General features: G+C 44.3%; 1 protein-coding gene across 5 annotated transcripts in view; it reads right to left on the minus strand.

Annotated features, from left to right (window-relative positions):
• eif4g1a (eukaryotic translation initiation factor 4 gamma, 1a) overlaps positions 1 to 16,338 on the minus strand; it is a 28,143-nt gene extending 11,805 nt beyond the window's left edge. Inside the window, exons 1-15 of one of the 5 annotated variants that reach the window (XM_031559283.2) lie at positions 15,914 to 16,338; positions 9,584 to 9,651; positions 9,334 to 9,452; positions 9,146 to 9,229; positions 8,877 to 8,915; positions 8,216 to 8,236; positions 7,364 to 7,546; positions 6,683 to 6,779; positions 6,030 to 6,140; positions 5,112 to 5,260; positions 4,817 to 4,909; positions 4,373 to 4,454; positions 3,657 to 4,126; positions 3,029 to 3,539; positions 2,660 to 2,745 (exon numbers count right to left, since the gene is read on the minus strand). In XM_031559283.2, the coding sequence (XP_031415143.1) occupies positions 2,660 to 2,745; positions 3,029 to 3,539; positions 3,657 to 4,126; positions 4,373 to 4,454; positions 4,817 to 4,909; positions 5,112 to 5,260; positions 6,030 to 6,140; positions 6,683 to 6,779; positions 7,364 to 7,546; positions 8,216 to 8,236; positions 8,877 to 8,915; positions 9,146 to 9,229; positions 9,334 to 9,408 (2,001 nt within the window). In that variant the 5' untranslated portion in view covers positions 9,409 to 9,452; positions 9,584 to 9,651; positions 15,914 to 16,338. The remainder of the gene's footprint in view (positions 1 to 2,659; positions 2,746 to 3,028; positions 3,540 to 3,656; positions 4,127 to 4,372; positions 4,455 to 4,816; positions 4,910 to 5,111; positions 5,261 to 6,029; positions 6,141 to 6,682; positions 6,780 to 7,363; positions 7,547 to 8,215; positions 8,237 to 8,876; positions 8,916 to 9,145; positions 9,230 to 9,333; positions 9,453 to 9,583; positions 9,652 to 15,913) is intronic. The other 4 variants (XM_031559284.2, XM_031559286.2, XM_031559285.2 and 1 more) reach the window with 4 other exon arrangements.
• Between the last annotated feature and the right edge of the window lie 1,521 nt (positions 16,339 to 17,859).

Raw genomic sequence — 17,859 nt, forward strand, 5'->3', positions numbered from 1 at the left:
TAATGTGGTAAATGACTATTCTAAGTGGAAACGTCTGGTTTTTAATCAAATATCTACATAGGTGTATAGAGGCCCATTTTCAGCAACTATCACTCCAGTGTTCTAATGGTACATTGTGTTTGCTAATCGCCTTAGAAGACTAATGGATGATTAGAAAACCCTTCTGCAATTATGTTAGCACAGCTGAAAACTGTTTTGCTGGTGAGAGAAGCTATAAAACTGGCCTTCCTTTGAGCTAGTTGAGTATCTGGAGCATCACATTTGTGGGTTCGATTATACGCTCAAAATGGCCCAAAAAAAAAAAAAAAAAGAGAACTTTCATGTGAAACTCGCCAGTCTATTCTTGTTCTTAGAAATGAATTTTGCAACGCGGACGCCGTGGACAGCGCTTGATTGGAGCCAATTTCCTCCTACAACAGGCCAATGACCCAAAGCACACCTCCAAATTATACAAGAACTATTTAGGGAAGAAGCAGGCAGCTGGTATGCTGTCTGTAATGGAGTGGCCAGCGCAGTCACCAGATCTCAACCCCATTGAGCTGTTGTGGGAGCAGCTTGACCGTATGGTACGCAAGAAGTGCCCATCAAGCCAATCCAACTTTCTACAGATTACCTCAACAAATTAACAGCTAGAATGCCAAAGGTCTGCAATGCTGTAATTGCTGCAAATGGAGCATTCTTTGACGAAAGCAAAGTTTGAAGAACAAAATTAATATTTCAAATAAAAATCATTATTTCTAACCTTGTCAATGTATTGACTATATTGTCTATTCATTTTGCAACTCATTTGATACATAAAAGTGTGAGTTTGGAAAACACGAAATTGTCTGGGTGACCCCAAGCTTTTGAACGGTAGTGTAAATAGCACCAAGCATTCCTTGGCAGTGGTTCGAGTGGGTAGCTCTCCACAGAAAAGCATGTCCTGTGCCGCTCAAACGATAACGCACAAAAACCAACAGTAATGCAGCATTACTGAAGTCTGTTGACTCGTCTAACTGTATTGAAAAGAACGGGCTACCTTTCATCCTTTCCAGGATCTGGTTCTGTATGTCCTAGGTCATCTCCGAAATCCGGCATTTCGGAGATGACCTAGGACATCGGTTCCCAAACTGGGGTACGCGTACCCCCAGGGGTACGCGAAGTGGTTCAGGGGGTACGCGGGGAGAAAATTTCCGCGATAACAGAAAACGGACGGAATTCGTAGAATGTAACGTTTGAAACAGAATTGCAACTTTCAGACGGAAACATCATTTTGTGCATCAAAATCGCCCAAATTCCCCTGTATTTTGTCCTGCAAGGCTGTATTTCTTTCTTATAAACACAACAACGATCGCAACGATGAACAAGCATTAATTAGAAAACAAAACCACTGAGAAAATGTCACGTCTGTGCTGGCTCCGGCCACGCCCCCCTATTCAACACAGACCTCCGTAGCCTGTCAAATGAATTCGCTCATCTTCCCAATCGCCTGCAAATAATGTTTTTTTAGTCTTCTGTTCTGTTGATGGCTGAACAACAACCTTAGAAGGTTTGGGTCACTTGTGGCACATATTATTCACTCATTTTAAGCCATCAATCTACCTCTGGGTGAACAAAATGAGCCGAAACGGATTAAAACAGAATTAAAGTAAAATGCAGCTGGAGATTAAATGTCTGAAGGGGTACGGGACTAAAAAGTTTGGGAACCACTGACCTAGGACATACAGAACCAGATCTACTAAATTTCAGCGTAAATACAACACTGATTTATATTAGATTTGGTTTTGTGAATGGAGGTGTCGTTTGAAAGTGGTATTGTCGAGTTTTTTTCGCAGCATCTTCTCCAATCATCTCGCGGCACATATCCACCTCAAATGGCAGCAACAGTTCCTCCGCGATCGTAAAGGCCTTCTTGGTCAGTGCCACACGTCTAGCTACCAAGAAACTTGCCTTCAAAGCACTCGGCTTTTCAGCAAGTGCTGTTTGTCGTGTCTCCAAATGTCGCTTCAGATGAGCGCCTCATTAGACAGCGTTAAAGCGCACTCAACACACTGCGCTCTCAACGTCGTCACCTCCATTCACAAAACCAAATCTAATATAAATCAGGGTTGTATTTACGCTGAATTTTAGTAGTTTTCGGTAGACAGTGCAGTCATTCTTTCGCTTGAGGAACATTTTTCAGCTAATATCGCCACAGAGTAGAACGTTAACTTAACTGAGCGCCTCAACTTGATGACGCTGTAAATTTCGAACAAGATAGATCATGAAAATATCCTGTCTTTTATGCCTATTTATACATTTAATGTTGTGTTTAAAACATCGAATTTCTATAAAAAAAAATTTGATTTATATTGTTCTCAACTAAAAATCAGTTCTTCGTGAAAAATTTGCTTCAACTTGAAACATTTTCACGGCCCACTAGAAAGTGGCGGCCCAGTGGTTGAGAAACACTGCACTACACATTAAAGACCTCAATGCCAAGGTGACAACTTGGAATTCCAGGGTCTCCAAAGGTAATTGGTAGTCAGGTGCTTTTCAGTGCCAATGTCAACAAGCACCATCAGTTATAAAAGGTTTGCTGACCACATTCTGCAAGTGTACCTCACAATACCACCACCATTGTCCTTTCATCCAATGGTGGCTGTTTGAGGACTGATCGGTCATTCAGACACACACTGACCTCTTTAAAGGCATCCAACATGTCTCCGCCATCTTTTTTGTCCAGGTCCTTCAGCTTCTTCTTCTTCTTTGGCACAGACAGGGGAGCTGAAACAGAGAGACGGTCAATGACCCGGTAAAAAGTCTAGCTCAGTTTTTCTGTGTGCAACCTGGGTAACAAATGAAGTACTCCCCACCAAGTATAATTTGAATATAATTGAAAACAGCCTCCTGACACCAATGCCACATCAAATTCACAGCCTTTGATCAGTATTTCCCCTTGTGCTTCAGCCTTAGATCACCACTAAATGTGTTCTGCTTGTCAAATGCAGAGAGCCCCAATACATCCACATCATATTGCATAATATAGTAACTGCACACCATTATCTACCTTGCATAGTAGTCTCCTCTACTGGGCAGCTAGCTTTAGCCGAGGGGGCTTCCTCTGGCTTCACCTCAGCTTCCACTGCCACTGCCTCCATGGCAGCCACTGCCTCCTGCTCCTGGGCAACCACCTTGGGTTCGACCTTGGGCTCGGCGACGGGCTCCGGCTCGGCAGCCTTCTCCTTGGGCAGCTCCTCAGGGTCTTGGGGCAAACCGTTGGGCAGCTGGAGCTCCTCAGGCTGAGCAACGACCTGAGACACCTCTTCAGGTTCAGAGGCAGGCGTATCCACCGCTGCTGGGGTGGCTGGGACTTCCTGTTTCTTGGCAGGCTCCTCGCTGCCATTGGCTGCTGCTGCCGCCGTGGTGGCTGCTGCAGGAGCAGGCTCTTCACTGGGAGTGGCAGTGAGTGAGGCGGGGGTCTCTGTGGCCGACGCGGTGGTCTCTGGGGTCAACTCAGGGGTCTCTGTGGCCGACGCGGTGGTCTCTGGGGTCAACTCGGGGGTCTCTGGGGTCAACTCGGGGGTCTCCGGGGTCAACTCGGGGGTCTCTGGGGCCGAAGCGGGGGTATCCGGGGCCGACGCGGGGGTATCCGGGGCCGACGCGGGGGCCGACGCAGGGGTCTCCGCGGCCGACGCAGGGGTCTCTGGGGCCGACGCAGGGGGCACCTCTTCCTGCTTCTCCTCCTCTACTTCCTGCTCCTCCTCCTCGTCCACCTCTGGCTTATCGTCCTGCGTGTCTGGAGGAGAAGGCTCGGCTGTGGCAGTGGGGGCCTGGGCTTGGTTCTGAGGGGCCTGGGTTTGATTCTGGGGGGCCGGGGCTGCTCCTGAAGACGGAGGCGCAGGTCCATCCACAGTACTGCCTTTGGCCTCCTCAGAGGCAGGGGTCGGGGCAGGCACTTCCACAGGCGGGGGAGAGGTAGGGGCGGGTGGGGGCGGGTTAGCAGAGGCATCTTCGCCAGGCGGGATGGGGAACTCGGCGGCTTGCAGGGCCGCTTTGACCTCTACATCAGGTTTGACCTTGGGAGCAGGCGTGGCGGTGGTCACAGCCGGCTCCGGGGTTTTGGCAGGGGGAGGAGGGGTGGGGGCAGCTGGCTTGTCCTGCTCGTCTGGGCATCAAAAACAAAACAAGCAGTCAGTATAAACCTGCGCGCTGTAATCACCATCATCAATAACAGTGGTGACACTTCTAGAAATTATGAATGTCAACAAAAATGTATGATTTATCAGACATGCACTTGGTAACTTCATATGAAATGTTCTACTGTAGTGCAGTGATTATACAAAGAAAACAGGTGTTTTCACTCCACAGTTGTCCTGTGGAGTGCTGACTGAAGGGCAAAGGCCCTACTCACCCGCTCTTGTCACAACAGTAGCAGCACTAGCGATCAGGCTTTCTCCGTTGGTTTGTGCAGAGCCCGTCATCTCAGGCCCAGACTGAAATCAAGAACAGATTTTATAACTTACTGGAACGACAGCCATTACATGCAGTTGTGTGAGTCTTTATTAGGGAAAAGAACAATGTTGAGACAGTACTAAATGAACATGGGACCAACACAGAAAAATCAACTGCACATCAAAGTCAGTCAGATTCTTTTGACAGACAGCTCATTTTAAACGAAATGTTCAAATTCAAAAATCAATTATGATCAAGAGGTCAATCAATAAGTATCACAAGTGAGCTGGTAGTGAACTCAGACATTATGGTTCAAATACTGATACTGGTTAAGCTCTTTGGCTCCCTCCAAGCTGACGATTGAGAACTGAGCCTGCGCTGAGGGAGGCCTGAGGGCGCTCACCTGGGGAGGAGTAGGAGTAGAGGTAGTCCTTCCTCCAGACATGATCTCCTCTGTGATATCCCGGCCTCCCTGGTTAGGATCCCGTATTCGGATCTGTGGCAGGAATACACACGTTAGTGGAATAATACGCTTAGTGATCCATTGGAAACCAAATTACAATGGAATTATTTCCTTCATCCTCTCCATTAACTTTTGCATCCCTTTAGTTATATTTATATAACTCCATCGCTCATCAAATGAATGCAGGAAATTAAAGCAAAACAGCATCCGTTAGACTGGTTTGGGTGTCCGGTACCTGTTTACGCTCCCTTTTGGGCGGACCCGGCTGTGGTGGAGGTGCTGGTTGAGGAGGAGGGGCCTGTGGCTGCTGGGCGGGGCTCATCATGACAGGCGCGGGCTGCACCGGGGAGGGGTACTGGGGCTGGGCAGGGTAGTAGGTTCCGGCTGCACAAACAACCAGAGAGCAGAAACAGCAGAGGGGGCGGGGGGGTGAGAGTCATTACGATACTTGACCATGACGCCATAAACCAGACATCTAAAGCCAGTTTCACCAAGGGTCAGGAGGATGCAGGGTTTTAATCTGAAGCGATCATAACAGTTCTCTAACTCCGTGGGAGGCACCAACTTTGAAAAAATATCAAGCAGTATAGTGAATGGTTGATGAATCAGTCTGCATGGACTTATCCCTTGGTGGAAACAGCTGTAGAGCAGTGTAATACAAAACACAGCTACACCACATCTGCCAATTACATCAGCACAGGGGATTCTCTTTTGAAGGCGTATATGCATGCATTTATGGTGTGAGAATACATAATGCCCAACTGCAGGTCCTTAGACATGCCCTTTTAGTTCATCGGACAGACCTGAAGTAAGGCTCTCTCTCTATGTACACAGGTGCATGTAATGTATTTTCAATTCATTCTCGAGTGTTCACAGACCCAGAGGGGTGCATGCAGTCCTCATCAACAGAAGTCATCTGTACACTTGAACATGCATGCACACACACACACACACACACACACACACGCAAGCATGCCAGAGGCGTACAAGTTCAGGTTCACAAAACTGGCCATTCCCTGTGTAGCAGTCAATCCGGACCAAAATAGAAAACAAGTGCTTGACACAACGGCTGGGGGGGGGGGCAGCGCTGCTTGAACCTGGACTAGCATGCGCCTCTGCTGAAGACGGAAACAGCCCTGCAGTTCCTACTCACCAGGATAGCGCTGGGAGGTGAGGGGAGCGCCGTGCAGCGTCAGGCGGCCGTTCTCCCGGCCAGCCCCCCTCCCCCCACCTCCCCGCCTCTCCCTCGCAGCAAGAGAGGGCTCTGAGCTCACAAAGAAAGGGATGGGAAGGGGAGCGCAGAAGACAGACAGAGAGAGAGAGAGAGAAAGAAAGAAAGAAAGAAAGAAAGAAAGAGAGAGAGAGAGAGAAAGAAACAGAGTAAATGAACACAGCTAACAGGAAGAGCAAGATATAGCAGAATGAGGTTAGAACACTTAACAGAACTCATCACTGGAACTGAACTCAAGAGAAAAAGAAGTGAAAGAAAGAAAGAAAGAAAGGAGGCTGAGAGAAAAGAGGAGATTAGTATAGAGAAACTGCCGCAACACCGAAATCAGGAAACAAAACACACCAATACTACATTTACGCCGTTGGTTAGTGAAGGCAGGCAACATTTTTTGACAGAAAACTGACTTCACAAGGCCTTTTCAGGAGTCCTGCTGGCCTGACACAGGAGACAGCAGTCTAAAAAGGTCACTGGACCGGTCTTTAACAACTCAATTTAACTAAGTGTTTGTTTTAGGTTGGGGGAAGGATGGTTTTGGAAGGTTGTTGCATGTGGCTCTGGCTGTAAGAGGCTCTTACCATATGGACCGTATTCTGGAGTGGTCCCAGAGTAGAACCCAGCAGTTCCACTGGGCACCGGGTACTGCTGAGCCTGAGGCAAGTACGGAGCACGGTACTGCAGAGAGAGAGAATCAAAGAGTAAACATGACAACGACAAACATAATCCCATCAAGAAACGCTACAGACATGGCAGTGATTTTGAGGGTCACTAAGGATGGGAATCGAGAACCGCTTCCAGATTTTCAGATCTATCAGAATCGTATGACTCCAATAACATCAATTCCTTTTATCAAAGTCTGAAATTTTCTGACAATTGCACATTGCAAAACTTCATGTGTCTACGCTGCTGGAAACTTGCACATAAACTGACTGCAGTTTAAACTTCTTCAACGAGTGAAATGCTGCAAAACTGCAATGAACAAGCACCACAGAATTATTGTGGGGTCATGTTGATGTAGAACAGTATGCTTCTCTTTTGAAAAAAAAAAATGACCCAAAACAGGCACTGTATCACGCAACAAGTGGTGGTATTCAGTGTTATGGATCAAAGTCATATTCTTTCAAGAAAATGAGCAGTGTTAATGAAAAAGCTAGTCTTATTCATTATAGTAAAGGCCTTTGTGTCTGCAGATAAGAGGGTGGAGGCAGTGGAAAAGCAAAGTAGAATGGGCGGTTACGGATGTGTCGGTTGCGCCATACCTGTCCAGAGGAAAGAAAGTAGGCCTGGCCCTGAGAGTTGGAGAACTGCAGCTGCTGCTGGGGGATCATCATGACCTGGGAGCCAGGCTGGTACACATGGGTGGGCGCCACAGGCCGAGGGGTGTTGCTGGGCTGGACCCGGGGGGCACTGCTGGGCAGATTGGGCCGGCTCTGGTAGTACGGCTAGAGGCAGAGGATGATATTCTGAGACGCCATCCCACACACTCCTACAGTGAGCAATAACTACTGCTGCCACTTCATACGTTTCATATCAGTACGTTCATTCTATTGTCTCTGTTTATCTACGGCTACCAACAGTGCGCATACACTACTGATAGCCGTGCCCCACATGCACCAAAGTCAACACACCACCTAACTCGTGCATGTTCTTTAACAGGGACATCAAATTATATTCTTGAAGACATGCCATCTGATCCTAACCCCTAACTGAACTGCAACCCCAAACAAACATTCCTGGATACAATATTCAGATGCTCAAGGTAGCAACTAACATGCGGTAGGAGTGGACGTGATGAGGCAGCGCAAGACAGCCCTAGACAGAAATGGGAGCATTTGAAGTCTTCCCCCAAATCTATTCCCTCTTTACAACCAAAATCTACAAAACCAAATGTTGGGGGGGGGGGAATCAGAAAACAGTATGTTAAAATGGTATAACAGTCTTAACACAAAGCAAAAATGGATCCGGAGAGCCAGTTATAGGGCCAAGAGTTTGATGGATTCTAGCGTGCTAATGCATGCGACGCATCTGAGTACACAGAGACAGTAGAAGCGTCTCCAGTGTAGAGCTCTAGGAGGAGGAATGAGGAGGAGGAGGAGGAGAGAAGCAGTTACCTGCAAGGACCTGAATCCACCCTGCAGCCGCAACAAAACACCAGCAGTGTCAAGAGGAGCAAGACACAAAGAAAGAGAAGATGAGAGCAGAGAGGGAGATGGAAGGAGAGGAAGGAAGAGAGGGGTGGAGAGAAGCAAAAGGTAGTAATAACCGGTTAGGCTGAGCAGCAAGCGAACATTCACCACACACACACACACACACAGAGTTATGCAAGCACCCTTGTGAAACAGTGACAACAAGGAGACAAGCCATACACAAATGGAAGAGCAACAAAAAGGAGTGTGTGTATTATAAGCAATTGTCAGATCATGTTACTTTGAGTTTGATATCTTGTTGAACAAACTGATCAAACATACTATAGCAACTCCTAAGTTTAGAAAGTATCTGAAGGCTACAAGAGCTAGTGAAAACACCGCAATGGAGTGTCAAAGCTCTTTTCGACATCTTAAAACTTTTATCTGGAGTGTGTATAGTGAGACTTTAAAGAAGCCCTCAGAGCATCTGACTCGGGCCCAGACCCGGCCCCGACTTGGCACGGAACCAGACAGAACCGTTCCAGGTCAGAGCCAAAACCACTCAGGAGCCGGCCGCTGCCTGAGAGCCTCTCGGAGTCTCCCAGGTCGCGTGCCTTTAGATCAGCTGAGAGGGAGATGTTAGTACCTGTTGGTGTAAAGCGCGTGGCCCTGGCCCTGGAGCAAACTAGGAGAGCAAGAGAGAGCAGAGAGGGCGTAGGTCATACAGCAGAGAGAGAGCGTGAGAGAAAGAGAGAGTTTGGCAGACATGCAGAGTTGTCATCACGATCACATGAGAACACAGAGTTAAGAAGCAGACATAGCAGCAAAAGCAGCAGCACAGATCTCCTACTGAGGACTACTATATAGCAACGTGTCTGTCTATCTCCTTCTCTCTCTCCTGTTAGGGCGGCGTACCTGTCGGGGTTGCGGTGCAGTGTTCATTTGTGGAGGTGGTGAAGCAAAGACAACAGATGGGGGCTGGCCAGGGGGGAAGGCAGCCTACAGGGAGAGAGGTAGAGGGAAATGTAGTCATGTTCAGAGATTCATGGCCAGCTCACAGGTCTTTCTGGAGGCAAAGAGTGGATCCTGTGATTGGTTCTTACCTGTGTCAGTCCAGGGGAAGGGGTGGGGTGGGGGACAGAGGGGGGTCCTGTTATAGGCTGTGGCGGTTTATTCATTTCACGTGGTTCTGCATGAGGGGGCCTCGAACCTGCCTGCCAAACTGATATTAAGAGGAGGAAAAGGTCAGCCATGAAGTGAAGGAACAACTATACAACAGATAACACACAACACACACACACACACACACACACACACACACAGTGAATCTATCTCTAAAAATGAGTAATGTACCTCTGAAATGTTAGGGTTCAATTGAACTTGGGAAGGAAGCCCAGGCTTTTATCTTCTCCAAGGTCAGCCTGAGAGATGCAAAGAGAAAGAGCAAGGTTAAAGCAAACAGTTGTCTAAAATGATCAACACCCTCAAGGTTATATAGTTCTGCACTCAAGGTTATATTTTTCTGTTATATACACTGTTCAGCAAGAGGGTAAACTGAGCATATAGTGTCACTGAAGCCCAAGGTACACACACAGCTCTCGTCATTAACACTCGTCTCGTGTTAAGAACGTTTTATAGTGGTTGGGGGGGGTTACTGTTAGCATGCTGATAACAGGCAGAGACCCACCCACGAGCCAGACATCACACCCATATATTTCACCAACACACGCATCAATTCTAACTGTGATAAGTTCAGGGAGCCCCCCTTGAGACAGCAGCTGGAGAGCTGGGGCTGGGGAAGAAGGGGGGGGTGAAGGCCCTGGAGGTCAGCGGGCTGAAGTCTGGGGGAGGAGGGGCCCAGGCAACTTCCCACAGAAAGTAGGGGGTGAGAGTGAGGTGGGGAGGACTACTGAAGTCAGACAGGTTGAACCTGATCGGTGACAAAAGAGTAGGGTCTCCCGCTCCCTGCCCCAGTCTTTTTTTGATGCCAACAGGTGGCGGGCTGTAAACCCACCCTGGGGAGCGACAGCTCAGGGTCCTCCACAAAGCAGACAGGAGGGTCTGAGACTGCTGGCTCACACACAGGTAGCCTCGTCCGCCAGAGTGCTCCAGGGTCAGTAAGGAGCACTGCCACTGACAGAGCGGAAGCCAAAGAGACTCCATCTAATGGGCTAAATGATACGTTACACAAGGGTGCCCTGCAATCTCTCACCTGGGTTAAGCAGCCATTACAGGTTAGCCTAAATAACTTATGCAATAACAAAATATTACCAAAAGCCATGATTCAAAGACACAACTGAAACAAAGTTAAATGAGTATGCATAAATTCTCATTCTCTCGAATCTGACAGAGAAAGCACATATAGGGCCAATGATTTTCCGCGATAACGGAAAGCGGACGGAATTCGCGGAATGTACCCTTTGAAACGGAATTGCAACTTTCAAACGGAAACACCATTTTGTGCATCAAAATCGCCCAAATTCCCCTGTATTTTGTCCTGCAAGACTGTATTTATTTCAAATAAGCACAACAACGATTGCAAGGATGAACAAACATTGAACAAAATGAACAAAACAAAAAAAAACATTGAGAAAATGTCACGTCTTTGTTGAACTCCGCTCCGGCCACGCCCCCCTATTCAACAGTTGACGCTACAGTCACATTAATTTGCGCATCTTCCCAATCGCCTGCAAATAATGTTTTTTTAGTCTTCTGTTCTGTTGATGGCTGGCAAACAACAATCTTAGAAGTTTTGGGTCACTTGTGGCACATATTATTTACTCATGTTAAGCTATCAATCTATCTCAAGGTGAACAAAATGAGGCGAAACGGAAAAAAACGGAATTCACCAAATGTGAAACTGAAAACAAATTTTTTTGAAACGGAAAATCATTGGCCCTAATAATACTACATGTGATATCTAAAGGGTCATGTAATTGCTGATCTACAACCAGATTACCAAAGAGATCAATTAGGCAGATAGACACAAGGTATAAAAGCAAAATTGCTGTACTTGTAAACAAACATTTTAAGGAAAAAAACTACAAACCCAAAAAACTTAAATAAAAAAAAAAAAAAAAAAAAAAAAACAGGTAGAGGAAAAATTAGCTGAATTAGACAAAAAGCATATTGGATTAAAATTTCGAACAGTACCTTTACAGGACTACTGAAATTTTCTAAAAGCACAGGGACATTTGGAACACGAGATAAGGTGCCAGCAAACCAAGCCGAGAGTAGTTCAGAACTCACTTAAGGGCCGCTTACACGGAGCCTGGATTGCCTGAATCCGGAAAAAATAAATAGTTGGATCGGCCTCAGGGCGGATCCGGTCACTGAATCCGCAAACTTTTGAAACTGGTCTCTAAAAAAAATTGTCACTTGTGGCACATATTATTCACTAATTTTAAGCCATCAATCTACCTCAGGGTGAACAAAATGAGCTGAAACGGGAAAAAAAAACGGAATTCACCAAATGTGAAACGGAAAATGCATTTTTTTGAAACGGAAAATCATTGGCCCTACAGATGAGAGTATTCAAAAATGTTCTACAGTTTCTTTACAGTTATTGAAGTAAACAGACAAAGGTGTATCTCTGTACAGATCCTTTCCATGTTATCAGAGCCTTATAAAAACATCTACCAGTTGCTTAAACTAGTGGTTTACTTTGAGTGCATGCATAGGATTCCAATCTATAGCGGTCTTGCGGTTACCAGTACTGGACCGATTTCACTTGTGTCCCAGGTTGAAAAAGTTTCCCTTTAAAGCTGCAGGGGAACTATTATAAAAATAACTTCGTCATATTTGCTAAAACTGTCATTATGTCTTGACAGTAGAACATGAAACAGATAATCTGTGAAATAAAATCAGGCCTAGAGATCTTAGAGGCATTTGCAAAAAAACACTGCAACTTAAAAACATTTTACCATAAAACTAAGATGGTTCTGGTTACCGTAACATTCCGTAACGCATCTCATGTTACTCTGATGTTGCAGTCAGAATAACGTTAGCTGGTTTTCCGATGCTAAGGCTACTGGTTAGAGGTGTTTTATGTTTTAAAGTTGATGAAAATATCTTTGCGAAGTGCCAAGGCAGTCGTATCGGTTTGGTGTTTCTCACAGCTGAATGTTCTCATAAGAGGTCTTCACGACAGCTAAGTACTGAAATAAGTGTGTTTACAGAATAGATATTGCTCTACAACTGCCTCCTCTGCTGGAAGGGGCTTTGGAGACAATAGAACTTTAGAAATAAATAATTTTAAAGCAAATTTTACACTACAGAAAACACTAATAAATGTTTTGTCTTTTTTAACCTTGATGACAAAGTATTTAATTTCACCGTTTTACTGACAAGAAGTTTTAGGTAAACAACTGAACTTGCATCACATTCATACCTGGTTTGTGCTGCTAAGTGAGAAAGCAGGATTCCAGCAACTGGTAGTTACACCAAAAAGACAACAGAATGGTCAGAGTGAAGGTAACTATACTCAACTGGCAAACTACTTCCTGTTAAAGTTAATCAATGAAATCAATAAGAAGCTTTGTAACTAAACATGGGTGGTGCATAACAAAGGTGTATGCACAGTGTGAATCAGCCCACAAATATGCACGTTTTGTTTGCATAAACATTAAATGTTGTTTTCTAGAAGTCGCGGTATATTGGCTAATTTGTAGGTCATTTCAGAATATCATGGGATAATGCTGAAGAGGGCAAATGTTTCCCACTGTTCAGCTCCCCCTGACAGCAAAGTAGACTAATTGACTTAGGAATTCATAAGAGTTCAACTATTTAGGCTACTGACCTTCACACAATAGCAAATAATGCCGTCACATCTTAGTGACGCTGAAAATTCCATATTTAAGAAAGCACAGCCTTCATGTTAAGCTAGGGACATGTCCCCACCACTTTTGACCACCTGAAAATAAAACTTCACAGCAATGGATAGAAAGCTTCCCAGCAACATGCTTAAATCACCAGTGGACAGATGATTATCAAATTGACATACGAAAATGAAAGCTGTGTGTAACGTTGGTCTAAGTGTAATGTAATGTTAACTATGCTTTGATGACCCTCAATTGGATGCAATCACCTTTGTCCCAGCCGTTCATCTAAAATAAATGTGTTACTATCGAATGTCATGTGCTTTTAAAATGCGCCAACAGAGGTTCTAAGTGCTGCTAACATCTCAGGTTTTGTTCGGTTTGCCAAGACAAATCTGGTTGACAAAACTCATTGTACATTATGAAGACTTACCAAAGCTACACAATGCCATAGACGCTTGGCTCAAATACCAGCTTGTATTATTGCTGTCAATGACAGACATAATCTATACTTAATACACAACACTACACAGTGTTGTCCACAAATTAAGCTTGTTAAAATTACCAGCACCTGAACACACTGCAAAGTTACCTACACAAAGAGAAGCACTGACAAAACCACAACAAAACAATGAATTTACAGTAAAGGAACTGGCAACACTCAGATTCTAAAATTGAATCAATTTGTCACCATCATATCATGCAGGCCACACCACCACAAATGATAATTTAGTGGCTAAGTTAAAAGATGAGGCCAAGCCACCAAGCATACCACGTCCTAGTACAGTAAATAAACCCAGCAAGAGGGCAAAGCCTGATGCAGGGCTCTTGTGGAAAACTATCCCTCTGCCAATGGCAATTATATTAAAGCCATATACATTGGCTAAGGAAGACACTTGGCAGGTTTTCTGACTGTACAGGACATCCATGAATTGTATGTAGCCTAATGAGTCACACAGCTCAAGCCAAATACAATAATGGCCAAATGACTTTCAAATCTTTCCTTTGAAAATTATGAGAATGAACGTTAAGAATGAACTTATTTTGTTTTGAATTGGGTAGCAAAAGGAATCACAAAATATCAATATAATAACCCTCTGTCTAGGCAAATACGAAAGAATGTGTATGGAATCTGCTGTGCAGAGAACATGCAGTGCAGGCTCTCTGGCCGAACCACCAACTAAAGGCAACGCAAATGGAAATCTGAAGAAATAGGGACGTGTCACAGCAGCCATAACGCCCGGCTCATGAAAACTTGATCACTGCATTAGCTTTAGCTCTCGTTATACCATATGGTACATCGTGCCAAACGTCATTACAACCGTTTATTAAAAACTGAATTCTAAATACCAACACACACACACACACCTTGAAATAATGCGTAAATTGGTGGTAAACAGCCGATCTAATAACATAAAGTATCTGTCTGACGTTACAATATAGTGAGTTCATGAGTGAAAATGAACCGTGGCCCGCTAACGTTGGCTAACTTGTCATTAGCCAAGCTAGCTAGCATCATTTTGGTCTCGGTTCAGGTTAGATTTACACCAAACAGAAAGCCACTGTTTCTAAGCTCGAAATGCCAATCAGTGCCAACCTTAATCTTTACAAATCCACCAACGATACAGTTTAATCATGTGTACTTGATGATCCATGAGTAGTGCCGAATACAGAGCTGGTTGCTAGCTAGCTAGATAACGAACACATTTCATTGATTCTTTCATGTAGCTACACTATGTTCTCAGTGCTAATGTCGAGCAGTTAAAAACTTGGAACTGGCCATTGAAATTCAGAGCAGTAACAGCCCCGCAACATGCTACCTAACAAATCTAGTCAGTCATAGTACTATTATTATTAAGACCTACCGTTAGCCGGTGAGCTAAGTGAAAGCTCATTAGGCATTAAGTTAATACCCAGGCCCAAAATCTCACACGGTTAACGTTAGATAAAGTTAGCTTAGAAGGCATGTAGGTTTCCATATACCAATGTGGCTAATGTTACGTTTACATATTCATACCCTCAGTGAGCTACACAGTTTTGATTGCGGAGCAAAGTTACCTGGTTCACCTAAAGTTACTTATTAACATACACCTATTGTGATGTGACCCTGTTCATAATCCAGCTAATACTTTAGCCAACTTCATGTCAAACAGTCGCTAGTTAAGCTATCTAGCTATCCATGGGCTGTTTCACACATTTTCCAAGTGGAATAACGTTACACTGAAGTGGATCAGGCTTACCCAACACTACATAAAGCCATACACAAATAATTCTAACAGATCAAACCAAGACATCGGCTGGCGAAAGAGGATGTGCTGGTATGCAGCTAACTGGCTAACGTTTGGTACCAATATTTTGTCCAACTTCTGGGCCATGGCAGTTAGCTCACGTTGCCAGCTAGCTGCCAACTGGCTGGCGTTGCAAGCAAGTCTGTCAATGCGATGCATATTTGGGGGATATCGCCCAATTGACAAACTCCTTATCACGTTACCTCCAAGTTTATCTGCCATCGAACAACTAACTTAATCAACTGACGTTACTGCTAACTGTTAGCTAATCAAAGCTGGAACATCAGGGAATTGAGCATAAAACATTCGACACATATTAGCGATCTACACAGAAACACATTCGAGCATAACGTTACCTCCTAACTGCCCGTGGGACTGTAACGTTAGCTTCTTTTAATCAACATCAGCTCACTAACCAAATGAATACCTACAATACTAAAGCACCTACAATACTGGCTAACGACAGCTAGCTACACAGACCCTCACCCGGCTAACCCATCAATTCTCACGAGACGTAGCTACGAGGCCTGTTTGCCTTTCACGTAGCTCGTTAACGTTAACTTAGCAGGACCACTTACCTGGAGTTTGTAAGATGTGTTGAATAGAACAATCAATTATGGAGTTTGACCTCAGGTTTATATGTAATTTGAGGTTATTTTTTTGTTATTTTATCTTGAAATCACTGTCAAAGCACGTCTTGGGTCCAAAGGGAAAGTGGTGCTCAAGGGATGAGGGCTGTTAGCCTGCTAGCTTACTGACACTTAATGTTTAAATCCCTTGTAGCGTGCAAAGGCAAAAAAGTGTCACGGTAAAAAAAATGGACAAATACAGTTATCTGAAATTACTACTGACAACTTATTTGCATCCGGAATAAGCCTCTCGACTGGAGGTCCATGTTTAAGGCGCGGATGGTGACGGATTGCCGGTAAAATCTCCACGCTAGCCTGTTAATGCACGGTGTTCAACAGAGCCATGGTGCAATGCCTTCCTCTCCTTGAGTCTACGGAACCGCAAGGGTATTTCCGGGTTATTCACGTTTGTGACCTTTAACGTCAGTCATGTGATAGTGGTGCACAAGTAAGCTCTGCATGGTAACAAAGTCTTTGATGGTAACTGTCTAGGTTACATTAAATTAGTTAACTTATTATATTATATAATCACTGTGTCAGTTTTAGGTGTTCATCAATTATGGTTGATGTCGTTATAAATGTAAATATGTAGGCTATCCATCAATTAATGCATGTATGTAGGCTTAGCTCTAGGATTTGGTTTAGCCTGTTACAAAGTAGGCTTGTGCATTTGTGCAATTTTGACAATGTATTGATTCTTCATATCCACACACAGTTAACAGCTAAAGCACACATTTTATGGTTTGTATTTAGCAAATATTATGTGTTGTCAATGAATACAAATGACATGAATGCAAAGGCCATAAATGCACATGGCTGTGAGGGATTCTTTCATTTTTTAACCATTGCCAGCAATGTTGAGCAAGGACACAAACGTTTATTCAACAACTGAAAGTTGTCATCATTTGTCTTTGTACAGGGACAATGTTACTTCTCCCTGTCCCATCCCCTGCTCCCTCATATGGCTGAGAACATAATCTGAACAACAACAAATTAGCTCAACAGAATGGTCTGAAAATGAGATACTTGAGTTACAACTCCAAATCAGAAAAAGTTGGGACGGTATGGAAAATGCAAAGAAAAAAAGAAAGCAGTGATTTATAGATTTACCTTGACTTGTATTTCATTGCAGACAGTATGAACACAAGATATTTCATGTTTTGTCTGGTCAACTTCATTTGATTTGTAAATATACATCCATTCCTGCCATTCAGGCCTGCAACACATTCCAAAAAAAGTTGGGACGGGGGCAATTTAGGGGTAGAAATGAGGTAGAATAATTAAATAATGATGTGATTTGAAACAAGTGATGTCAACAGGTCATTGTAATCATGATTTGGTACAAAAGCAGCATCGAGGAAAGGCCTAGTCCTTAAGGAGCAAAGATGGGCCGAAGATTGCCAGTTTGCCAACAAATGCGTGAGCAAATTATTGAAATGTTTAAAAACAATGTTTCTCAAAGAAAGAGGAAGGGATTTGGATATTTCACCCTCCACAGTGCATCATAATTAAAAGATTCAAGGAATCTTCAGTAAATGGCAAGGGCACAAGCCTAAACGGAATAACCGTGATCTCCGATCCCTCAAAAACTGTCATTCATCTATAAGACGAATCAGTATTTCAGGTCTTTTTTGGGGAAAAATGGATGCCGTGTGTTCCAGACCAAAGAAGAAAAGGACCATCCAGACTGTTACCAGCAACAAGTCCAAAAGCCAGGGTCTGTCATGGTATGGGGTTGTGACAGTGCCCGTGGCACCATTAATGCCGAAAAGTACAAAGAGATTTTGGAGCAACATATGCTGCCTTCAAGACGACATCCTTTCCAGGGACGCCCATGCATATTTTAACAAGACAATGCAAAACCACATTCTGCACACATTTCAAAGGCATGGCTG

Source organism: Clupea harengus, chromosome 22 (genome assembly GCF_900700415.2).
Source record: "Clupea harengus chromosome 22, Ch_v2.0.2, whole genome shotgun sequence".
Lineage (NCBI taxonomy): Eukaryota > Metazoa > Chordata > Actinopteri > Clupeiformes > Clupeidae > Clupea > Clupea harengus.